This window comes from Sebastes fasciatus, chromosome 14, assembly GCF_043250625.1.
Source record: "Sebastes fasciatus isolate fSebFas1 chromosome 14, fSebFas1.pri, whole genome shotgun sequence".
Lineage (NCBI taxonomy): Eukaryota > Metazoa > Chordata > Actinopteri > Perciformes > Sebastidae > Sebastes > Sebastes fasciatus.
The window spans coordinates 25378646-25391215 of NC_133808.1; the positions used below are offsets into that span (position 1 = coordinate 25378646).

General features: G+C 41.2%; 1 protein-coding gene across 2 annotated transcripts in view; it reads left to right on the forward strand.

Moving 5' to 3' along the window:
- Positions 1-1874: 1874 nt before the first annotated feature.
- Positions 1875-12570, forward strand: part of LOC141781718 (neuropilin-2-like) — a 119812-nt gene continuing 109116 nt past the window's right edge. Inside the window, exon 1 of one of the 2 annotated variants that reach the window (XM_074657508.1) lies at positions 1875-2936. In XM_074657508.1, coding sequence (XP_074513609.1) covers positions 2861-2936 — 76 coding nt within the window. In that variant the 5' untranslated portion in view covers positions 1875-2860. The remainder of the gene's footprint in view (positions 2937-12570) is intronic. The other variant, XM_074657507.1, reaches the window with a different exon arrangement.

The following is a 12570-nucleotide window of genomic DNA, read 5'->3' on the forward strand; positions in this document are numbered from 1 at the left end:
GGAACTATAAATAATTGTCACATGATGTAAAGGAAAAAAAGCAATCGTGTGATTTTCTTGTCATAAAAGGAAAAATGAGGTTTGAAAGGGATTTTCTTCCCATGAGATAACTCGGTGCGCAACGTGATTTTTACTGAGCGGTCGATGGTGAGTTCAGCTGTGTCATTATGGCCTACAGTATGTGTGCAGCGTGCATCTGTGTGTGAATGTGGCAGGGTGTGTCCTGGGAAGGCAGCGCGGGAGCCAAGGTTTGGTTAGTTTTTCAGACCACAAGCTTTGGTGTCGCAGCAGGCCCTTAAACACACCTCCTACTGATCCTCCCTGTAGTACTGAGAACGGTCTCAAACTGTAACTGTACAGAAATTCAGTCAATTTCAAATGCATTTTTTCCCCATGAAATTATCCCCCTAGCTATGTGTGTGTGTGTGTCAGCATCGTATATCTTTCTCCCCTTATTTAGATTCGGTTCACCACTGACCCATGTGCCCTTGGTAAACAGCCTTTTGCCCTGGCCTGCAGGTGTGTGTGGGTGGATGGGTGGGGGTGTGTGTTTTTGTGTGTGTTGCATCCAAGAGCTACAGTAGGGCTGGGCAATATGACAATATACTGTATATTGTCAAAACGATATAAAAATGTCTATCGTATATATTTTTCTAGACCGTTTCTGTTGCGATATGGGCTTGGCCTGTATTCCTTTATTTTTTTTTATTTTCTATGATTTCAGTTAAAGCAGCAGTAGGCAAGATTGGAGCAAATATGATTAAAAATATATATATTTTATAAAACGGTCACTATATCCTGACAGTAGTGCATGACAAAAAAAAAATCGTCAATCATGTTCCTCTGTGTCCTCCGGTGCTCCGGCTTTCACAGACTGGAGGAAAACAATCAATCATAGCCGAGCTGGAGCCTTGCCGTCTCTAAGTAGCTGTCAATCACTCGCAAACTCCGATCAAACGGTCAAACTAGGCAGCGCTGATCAAATATGAATCAATATTATGTTACTGTAATGCCTATTTCTCGCCACTAATGTTTTCAGAAACATCTTATAATGTACTGTTTAGCTGTAAAATGAGAAAGTTTGTGACCCAGCAGCCGGAGACAAGTAAATCTGTGTTTTTTAAAAGAAAATTCAAAGTGAATCACAGATTATTAGTGACGCATTTTTGGTAATTGATTACTAAATTACTCAACAGATTCCATTTTGATTAGTTTATACGTGCACGTGTTTCCTCTGATGTTGTAAACCAGCACCAGGTTCCATTAAAAGCTCCCAGCTCTACTCCAAAGCTCATAAAGCTGTGCTGTGGGTCTCTTCTTTCCCTGTTTTCTGCCTTTCTCTTTTCCACCTCCCTCTATTCTATTTAATACCAGACAGAGACAGAGAGAGAGAGAGATGGAGGGAGAAAAGAAAAAGAGAGAGAGAGAGAGAGAGAGAGAGAGAGGCATGGAGAGAGTATCTAGAGAAAGGAAAGGAAAGACGGTGGAGAAATGAGGTCTAAATGAATGAGAGGGAGAGATATAGGAAGGTAAGAGAGAGAGAGAGAGAGAGCGAGAGAGAGAGAGAGAGAGATAGGAAGGTAAGAGAGGGTGAGGTAAAGAGAGAGAGGGAGAGAGAGGGAGAGAGAGGGAGAGAGAGATTGAGGGAGAAAAGAGAGAAATAAAAGAGGCATGGAGAGAGAGAGAGAGAAAGGAAAGGAAAGACAGTGGAGGGAAATGGGAGAAATTAGGTATAAATGAATGAGAGGAAGAGATATAGGAAAGAGAGAGAGAGAGAGAGAGAGAGAAAGAGAGAGAGAGAGAGAGAGAGAGAGAGAGAGAGAGAAATGAAACTGCTCTTTAATCAGTGAGGGGCTGTATGGAGGCGGTCCGAGGAGCCTACTGTAATCCGATACACGCACACCGAGACACCGAGACAGGGGACTGAGTGAGGAGTCCGGCTCTCTGCCACAAACCAGGAGGAGATCCGAGGAGAAGGAGCGCACTGCCGGAGCTGCAGGGAGAGAGAGAGAGAGAGAGAACGAGAGAGAGAGACATATACTGAGGAGAGAGAGAGGAGCATAGAAGCGCGTGTTTCAGCTCAGAAGCGCTCAGTCTGCAGGAGGAGAGCTCTGAGAAGCTGCACGTTCATTTTCTCCTGATCAGTTTTACGCACGGACCGCCGGAGCGCCTCTTCCAGGAGATCTGGTGTTATCTTTTGCGCAAGAACGGACTGTTATCGAGGCAGCGTATTATAAGAGGATAATTCGATGGGAACATATGTTTTTCTTTCTTTCTTAATCATCACACGTGCTTTTTACCAAGTAAATGCGCAACTGGGAAAAACCAAGAAAACCAGAGCGAAAGATTTTGGGGATATTTTTATCGAGACGAAGAGGAATCACTCACTTTCTTTCAGGTTTTTGAAAACTTAACAGTCGTCTGGACGTGTGTCTGTTAGTTTCAACCTGTGATTTCTACTTTCTTTGACATTTGTTATTTCCAACTGAGTGTCAACGAGGTTTTTATTCCCACGCGCCTTGAGACTGACAGGAGGACTGTGCGCACCGCAATGGATTTTGAGCCTTTAAAGATGTATTTAGAGTAGATATTGCGCTGATTTCACACCAATTTGTGCAAATTAGTTTCTTTTTTTTTCCAAAAAGAAGAAGAACACGTGGACATATAGTGCGCACATAGCAGTGTGTTTAACCCAGCACGATATTCCTGGAGAGCCCGGTATCCGTGGTGGATTTTGGACACTATACTTTGTGTTGCGCTTCAGAGAAATAGAGAACTGTGGAAAAAAAGGACTCTGGACTCTCAGATATACAGAATAAACCCACAGAGGAGGAGAAGAGGTGGTGTTTTCTCCGTAAAGATGGATTTATTCCTCTGGCTCTGTGGATGTTTACTGGCTTCTCTGTTGCCTTCAGCGGTCCGAGCGGAGGAAGGAGGTGAGTTTGACACTTTCGCTGTCACATGTAGGTGTTAAACCGCTTCTTTTTAACTAAAAGAAAATGATCTAAACCGCATGTTAAGGACAAAACATACATATCGTTACATACAGCATCATCCACGTGATAGTTAAATGCAAGCCATCCATAGTGGGAGTATTCAACAACAGAACAGAGGAAAAAGGAAAAACAAAACAATCAATATACAAATAGAAAATATTGTCAAACTGAGTCCAAATATTGCAGAAAGGGTTCTTCCCAATTATGTTGACATTTTAAATTATTTGCTCGCACTAACTGAGACCAATTCATGCAACCAGTTTCTGAAGCACGGTGGAGTTGGTGTCTTCCAGTCTTTGAGAAACCGCTTTTTTTTTTTAGAGAAGCTTTCCCCCAATCCACATCACAAGTATGGAGTCTATAAAACACATTACAGATGGGGTGTTTCGTTTAGGACATGTGGTGTTTTCCACGCGTCAAACCGAAAATGCGTAATGAATGTAAGAATGAACACTTTGGGGAAAACCAAAACCATTACGCATTTGGTTAACCTTATAGCTTTCACTACCATTCAAATAACGAGTTGATATTATTTCAATTCAAACTTTATTTCAAACACAAAGGAGGGTCCATAGCACTAAAAGAAAAGAAAAAGAAACAAAAAACATACAAGATAAGACCACAGCAGTTCATCATTCAATTCATATGTAGGCTATCTCGCCAGATGCAGTAATCAGAGTGCCGAGGGACACTTAGTTCACAGCTAGGAGGGAGAGTCTGTCTTCTTTTACTCTCCAGTATTGACCCATCTCGCTTGGTCTGCACCAGAGGTGGAAAGGTAAAATGAAAAAAGTGAGAAAACAAAACTAAATCACTTATTTTTTTCCTCTAACAAACGCCTTAATTAATCTCCTGATGGATGTTTGCGCAGGGGTTGATGCTTGATGTCGCCCGTTTCTATACGCTGGCAACTTTTTAACAATAATAACAAGATGGACTGATGGGATGCTGCCTGCTTGGTATCAACATTGATTTATGTCGTCTTGAAAAAGATCTTCTGTTGATTTTATCTGCAGTTTAATCAATCACTGTTCTCAGGAGAGCTGTTCAATAATGAAAACTCACTCTAATGTTCCCTAATATTCCTATCAGGACTATAATGTCAGTGCCAGTGGTCTGTAAAGGAGCTGCTCAGGAGAGTTAATACTTAATCGCGCTTGCTTTTTTATGTCTTATAATATTCCTTGAAAGATTTTCACCTCGAGGCTGAAAGCTTCATGCAACAGAGCTTCCCTTTTTTAAATAGCATTGTCGGTTGTGCGGAGAGGTGTTGGTGGTGAATCTGACCGCTGGTCTAATGCGTTTAACGTGGGTCTTTGTGTGTTATTTGTGCGTAAAACATCAATCTTTACGCACAGGGCGAACACTAGAAAATCATTGTTTATGCATTGAACTCTGCTGCACAGAAGAGAGAAGTATTTTAGCCTGTTTGGTTAAAACAAACCTGCCTGTGGTGACTCCATGTCAGGCGTTTATGGGTAACTTGAAGTGTCTCAGCCAATGAGAGAGTTTTATAAACCAAACAAGAAAACACCATGTGTGTAATCATTTAAAGTGGAACTACCCTTCCTTTTCATGGATTTAGAAGCAAAAAAAATCAGTTTTTGTCACCCTCTCACAGTCTCTACAGGTTTCTGTCTATGCCAAAAAAAAAGATTGAAAACTTGGCAGAATATTTTTTTTTTATATTCTCACCTCGAGGCCCACTTTACAAAAGAGGGAGCTGAGAGAGAGGGCAGCTGTGGAGAAGTTGGTTACATTCTAGGTTTTATTGATTTAGGGCTTATTCAGGAGGCTAGCCAGGGCTTTCTGCAGATCTCATGACTCGGATTGAGTGGACCGTCTGCCAAAATGTTGTTTTGGAAAACAACAGCGTACAGAGAGAACAGTGGAGGCATTCTTTACATCACACTTCACCTCTGATGTGCCCTGCCACTGTGAACAGAGACGTAGATCTTCACATTTGATAACTGCTGACACTGTATGTAAAATCTAGAGACTGGCCTATCCAGATAAATGGACAACTGGTTGTTTGATCAACAGCTTGAAATGGCCTCGGTCAAAGCAGGAAGTATAGAGAGAAGTTGTGGTGTTCAGGGTAAAAGCACAAATAGTTTAACTTGAGCCCAGGGTTTCACTTCCGTCTTCTACCACCATGCAGTCATCCTCGCTTTTTTTAACCATGACCACAGTTTTTCCCTGTAACTAGGTAGTTCTGCTTTTAACCATGACCAGTTTCCTTAAGATTTCCATATAACATTACCACTATATGTCTAGTTTTCTAAGGCACTGACAAACTCATATTTTGATATGAGGACTTTGATTGATATTCTGTTATTTTTCTGACAATATATGAACCAACATTTTTCTGGGGAACTCCCTCAAGCTTCCTTTTGAGATCTCTCCGCTGGTACCCCCAATAGAGGAGCTCACACATGCTCAGGAGCAGCAGCAGCAGCAGTCTGCAGGATGAAGCTTCCTCAGCAGTAAACTTTTACAGATGCCTCTGCTCCGCTGTCTCCGGAGAGATGAGCAAGGAAAGCAAAGTGAGACTAAGAAGTGTGTGTATATATATATATATAGAGAGAGAGAGGGAGGGATGGAAGTAGAGGGGCAGGAAGTAACAGAGACAGAAACAGGCAGAAGGGAAGCTGCGAGAAGAAGTGAACGAAACGGAAGAATGATTTTTTAGCCTCGCTGTTTGATCCTGTTTCTTCATTCCGTTTGATCGCAGCTGTGCCTGCAAGGGAGATAAACGGACATAATTGGCCACTCAAGACCAGCTGTCTGCCTCTATAGTGTCTCTGCTGAGATGTGCTGGATGATGAAAACAGGCTCACTGTGATGCACAGTGTGAGAAGTGAGCTAGCGGTGGGGCGACTGGCCCACAGGTATGCACCGAGGACTGGTTTATGAGACGGTGTTTGACAGCTGCAACCAGTCCAATGAGTTTCAAAAGTCTCAGACAGAGTGGGGAGACATTTCTTGTCCAGCTTTTGGGGTGAAAAAGTCAACAACTCCACCTACATATATGTAGGTGGAGTTGTTGAGGTCTGGCATAGTTTTAAGGTTCACTAACTCTGCAAATGATTGCATTCTGGTCGTGCATGCTACAGCAGGACTGCATGCTTCCACTTGCCTTTAATTGTCAGGTCATTGTGCTGCAGAATTGAACAAGATTTGCTAATCTATAGGTTTATGTATCCCATCTGTGGCTTCCCATAATGCATTAGGTATTTTCTAGCCTCCAGCTTTTGCCCCACATCTAACACAACCTGGTGCCGTGTCGCCCCCCCGAGGGGGCCGGCTTGTAATAATTAAATGTTACATCGGTGGAGGTCATAATGCTTTGTAAGCTCCGATTGGCCATCAATAAAACAAACCATCCATGTCATTTGTTCACACAATGGGGTTATAGCCCGTTTTAGCTCGCTGCCTCTAACGCAGCCGTTCTGTGTAATTACTTTGCGTGAGAAAAGATTAGTTATTAGCCTGAAAAATATTACAGATATTATATTCTATAAATATGAATTTAACTGTATTGGCTCCTTTCACTGTAATTGTGTGTTTCCACGGATAATTACTCAGATTGGCAAGCGTACTTCAGAAAAGGCTGGAAATACATCAGCGTATTATTGTGGCAAGAGTAAAAAAGAGTGAATGAGTGATATGAGGAGCAAAATATATTAGCAACCGGCTATAAAAAGAAATCAGCTCATCCAGACGTGTTTGTCTCTGTATTTTCTAGTTATTTTCTATGATTATTTCTTCCCCGTGTGAGTCGTTCTTTATTACTGCTGTATTATCTGATGTGTTAGATGGTTCGCTGACACAGAAGGCCAGAAACAGCCTTGCTTATATGGCTTTCGAACCTCCATCCCAGTAAAGCACACTGAAACAACAGAGCAATGAAAAGAGAGCGAGTGATCAGAGATGGAGAGAGAGAGAGAGAGAGAAAGTAGTGCCAAAGAGAGAGAGAGAGAAAGAGGGGGAGAGAGAGCATGAGAGGGCATTAGTGAAATAAGAGGAAAGCAGCAGAGTGTGAAGCGGTAGTTGAGTGGAGCCACCTGCAGTAAACCAACCCAGATTTATTCCCCTCTGTCGAGCACAGGAGGGTTTCTGGCCAAGGTAAAGCATATTATTAATAAATACGCTCATTATAATATAGGCAATTTCTAAATGACTATCTTGAGAATGAAATTACATTATAGTTGATTTGGTAGATGGATTCTTTTTCAGCTTCCACTCACGTAATAGTTTGGATCAGAGGCCATTTCATCGAAACCGTTTATTCAAGAAGAGTAGCCAAACCAAATTAAAATATTTCAAGCAATCCCTTTACTGTGATTGTTAGATTTAAATCAGGGCTGTCAAAGGTAATACAATATTAATACATTAATGCAAATTTTGTTTTAACGCCGCCAATTTCTTTAATGCAACTTGCGAGTTTTAGATTGTAGCGGGATCAGTTTTAAAGCTAGAGTGAAGATACTGGTATCATATGAAACTAAAAAACCTAAGGAATAGGTTGGTACCAACCATGTCATACTAGCTTGTTGAGAAGGAGGCTAAATAACGCTCCAAACTTGCTCTAAATTTTGGCGAGGAAAAACTGGCATGGCCATTTTCAAAGGGGTCCCTTGACCTCTGACCTCAAGATATGTGAATGAAAATGGGTTCTATGGGTACCCACGAGTCTCCCCTTTACAGACATGCCCACTTTATGATAATCACATGCAGTTTGGAGCAAGTCGTAGTCAAGTAAGCACTAGTACATTTGCAGAAAGCAAGCATATTTGTCCACTCCCATGTTAATAAGAGTATTAAATACTGGACGAATCTCCCTTTAAGACACATTTTGAACAGATAAAAGATGTGCGATTAATCATGATTAAATACTTTAATCGATTGACAGCCCTAATTTAACTCTTTTGTGTGTGACAACTGAGTATGCTAATCTGTGGCAGGTGACACTTTGCAGGAGACTGATTTCAGAATGATCCTGCAGGTAGCAGGTGTTTCTCACCAGCTTTCAGGATTAAGGGTTATCCTTTTTCATCTCCCGATTCAGATTGCTGTTTTTCATTTCCTTTTATTCTTTTTAAGGCACTTTTCTCAAGAAAATACATTTAAATTAGACGTACAACTTAAAAAAAAAAAAAGAAATTAGGGAATCTAACGAGAAGACATTATAGTCTTGCCATCATTAGAATAATAGTGGGTCGGTCCACTGACATCAACAACCTAGTTTGCAGCGAGCGAATAAACATTAAGCAAATTAACCTTCGGCTCGGTCTCCCTCGCTCTCTCTCGTCTGTAAAAGGGAAAGGACAATTAGTGGGTCCGGCAGGATGTTCTAATTACAGTTATCATGTCATTAGTAAACTGTTAGTATTCTAGTGTCTTCATTGGCCGTTGGTAATGACTGGAGTAATTAGAGAGGAAGGGGAGATCAGTGTGTGCGTGTGTTCTTGTATTTGTACACTTGTGAAGAACAAATGTCCTAAGAGGGAAGGGGAGATCATGGACATCCTTCAAATGAGGACATTTTCCTTCTTTTAAACCCATCACCCACACAAAGAGAGATGTTTGTGCGTTAGCTGTAAGCCTTGTGTGTCCTCAGTAGTCCCTCCAGAGCTGTGCCGTGCGAGGCCACAGGTTGTTTTCCTTTTCCTCTCTCCCTTCACGCTGAATCATCCTGTTGTTTTCCTCTTTTCATGGCACTTCACCTCTCCTTTAATAGCGCTCTCTGTCTCTTTCTCCACACCTCCCCTCTGTCAGTGTTTTCCCTCGCTCCGATTAAGAAAACCCCCCCTCGCCTTCTTTTCGCCCCGCTTTGCACGGTGGGAAATCTTCCTTGTCTTTTCTCTCTGACTCTGTCAATCTATGCCGACCTATGTTTTCTCATCCTTCTGCCTGGAAGAAGCTCAACTGTTTGAAATCCATTCACATGGTTTGTTAGAGAGACTTCATTCATTCACATCTTAAAAGGCTTATTTACAGCATTAAGTAGGCTGCTTTTACTATTTCTGTTACAACCATTTAAAGGAATATACACGGTTTAGGTTCCACTGATCAACACAAATTCTTTACATAATTAACTCTTTAGTATATTAAGATGAGTGATAACAGGCTCCAGCATTCTAGTAAAGGTCAGTAGTTTAACTTTTCTGTCATACACAGAATAAAGATGTTCAAATTAAAAGCTGAAGATGCAGCTTGGATTGTGTTTGGATGTAGTTAAGAACAACACATTCTCACTCCCAACTCGTCAAATACAGACGGTTCAAACTATGATGCTCTAGGTACACCTCTTTTTGGACGTGTCAGGGACGGCGTGTTAAGTTTCTGCTCGTTACATGCATAGTGTCTTTTCAAAATAAACTTCCGTATTCACATGAAACGTACAGTTTCTTCTCGTGACATGCATAGTGTCTTTTCAAAATAAACTTCCAATGTAGGTTTACTTAGTTTTTAGGTTTAGTTACGCAATAAAACTACTCGGTTAGGTTTCGGATAACTTTGTTGTTGGGGTTAAAATAAGTATTTAAGTATTTATTTATTGTAGTTTGTTACATAAAAGAACTACGCTTGTTACGTAACTGGCGTTAGTAACGTACGTAAGTTACGTAATAGAAATAAGGTAAAATAAATAACAGTTGGCTTGGTTTCACATGGGATACAAACAGCGGTGTCCTGGATGAAAGTCCTGTTTGTTGTTTGATTCTTATGCAGACTTTCTGTCTATTTAAACTGAGTCAATTCTGAGCGTCTAATAATGCTGCGGATGGGTTTATATTGGAGATAGTTGAAAGCCTGGTGCATCTCATACAGATGCTAAAAGGTGTCGGTATCAGACGCCGAGTGGCACTGACCAAGCGTTGACGCATTGGGAGCCAGAATGGGTTGGTAAGAACAGTATGCAACATTGCTTTTAGTATTTTTTGAGACAAGACTTCAAAGAAGACTTTTTTTTAGGGTGCCAGGAACCGACTGTACCAGTACCTGTGTTTATTTAACCTTTATTTATATTGTTTATTTAACCTTTCTTTATACAGAGAAGATACCTGAGCATACAGGCTCTTTTATAGCGAGGGCCTGTTAACTGAAAACCGAGGCAGGAAACTACATACACTTGACCTCAATGGTATGATTAAAGGTAATCTTGAATAGGAATGCATAAACACAATGTCAACTGAAGTTAATAAGGACCAGATAGAAACATGGGGCCCTTCTCCTCTACAGGACATTAAAAACAGATAGTAATGCCTTTAAATGCTCCTGTGATTATAGCTGATAGTGAGAGACTGTCCTCCCAAGAAAAACGACCAGCAAGTGCTCCAAGATGACTTAAATTTACGTTCAAGTCCCAGCAAAAAGGTCTGTGTAGTGAGGAGGTCAAGCCAGAGCATTGTCACATTGTCACATCATAAAACAGATTTATATTTTCAACAGTGATTTGTTACGGTTTTTGGAAGGCGCAGACAGATTATGTCAGATTGCCAATAGAGGGATCAGAAAAGGCTTCTATGTGGCGGTCTAGAGGGGACGGACGGATCACAAATCAATTTATCACAATAAACTTGTGGACATCGAGGTTGTTGGTAGTTTAGTTGTCCACTTTGGCTGATCAGTTATCCAGCCATGGCAGCATGACAAGTCCCAAACCCAACCTAGTCGGCAGAAAAAATATTGGCAATGTACATTTCTGCACACCACAGGATACGTTGAATGTCAACGCACAATGACACGTGATTTAACGTTGTGAAACGATTGGTTCGATTTAGGCAACAAAAATACTTGATTAAGGTAAGACAAAACATCATAGTGTGTATTAAAATAATAACGTTACAACCTAATTTAACAACCGTAACAACGTAACTACCGTGAATAAACAACAAGCGCCCTGTAGAAATCTTACTTTCTTATGTAACGTTACGTAAAAAGCATAAAGTTAATGTTTACCTTTGGTTTAACTGAGGACACAAACAGCGGTCTCCTGGGTGAAAGTCCTGTGTTTGATTGACCCGTCCACTACCCTTCCCATGCATCCTTAGTGGACTTTTTTGCTTGTTATACTCGTTATCATACCACAAAACTTTCGTACCATGTAAGTTTCGATAATCCATCAATTTACTACATCACTTGCTCTGACCGAATGCAAAAATGTTCACATTCAATATATCCGTGGGTTGCAGAAACATACAATGCCAACATTTTCTCCTGGTGACCGGGCTGTCCAAACCAATTAATTTAACCTACAACTCTTCTACCTTTTCCTATTACACTTCTTTTTTGTGCCCTTTCTCACACTGTTCCCCTTCAGTTATCTTTTCACTTAGTCATCATTACTTTCTCTCCATTATTGATCTAAAATCTTTCTCTGTATCTTCCTCTGTCCACTGTCATATTACTCACTAAAGCCTCATAGATCAGGTGGTGTCTTTGCTCCCGAGTTGAGAAGCTTGTTCTCACGTCAGTTCTTTTTCTGTATCACACACTCATCCTTCTTTTTTTTGAGTCTCTCTTCTCTCTGTTTCTCAGACCCTTTGTAGTCCTCTGCCATCCCTCTCTCTGTTTCACACACACTCACTCTTTTCTCTCTGTAGTTTTCCACTGTGGCTTAATGCAGGGCACCTGGAGGAAAGCACTAACCCACCTGTTTGTGTGTGTTTGTGTGAGCGTGTGTGAGCGAGTTGTACTTTCTGTCCAGTGAGCTTTTCTGTGCTGCTGACTTTCTCTTTTCCGATGATGAGAGACAGATGTTCTGGCATTATGCTCTCTTTCTTTCTTTCGTACTGCTCAGCCTCCTCCTTCCTTTCTTCCTCTCTCTCTCTGTCCATTCCTGAGGTTTCCCAGGTTTCAACAACTAAAAGCTCCTTGGTTCGGATCCAAAGAAGACATTTCAGCTTGTTATTTTCAGCGTTTCTCGTATTCCCAGAGTCACACAAAAGCTTTTTGCAACAAATGTGTCATATTTCCACTGTTTAAGGTAACAATGCCTGAAGCGTTTTGTGAGTGTTTCATAATGCTGGAACTGAATCCATCCTGCTGGAAATGCATTGTAAACAGTAAGAAATGCATTGAAATCAATGGGGAAATTAGCATTTATTCCCCCTCAGGCTTTGATGCAGATGGTCAGAGGATATTGATTGTTAAATTGTTTCCAACAAGGTTACAATAATGAGAATGTGAGACTCACTGTGGTGTTTTGAGTGTTGGGGCCAGTGTTGGTGGATAATACCATAGACTGTATATAAGAAGTGGATGTATTTACCGTGACATCACCTATTGGTTTGTGGACTGCCATTTGAAGCCTTGAGTTCGGCATTTTGGCCGTCTCCATCTTGATTTTTGGCCATCAGCATCTTGGTTTTTGCCCGTCGCCGTCTTGGTAATTTGCAACCAGAAGTGACACGAGAGGGTGGAGCTAAGTACAACTGAACGCTGAATAAGATTTAATAAATCAAGTGAGAAGTAGGCTCATTTTCTCATAGACTTCTATACAATTAGACTTCTTTTTGCAACCAGAGGAGTCGCCCCCTGCTGGCTGATAGACAGAATGCAGGTTTAA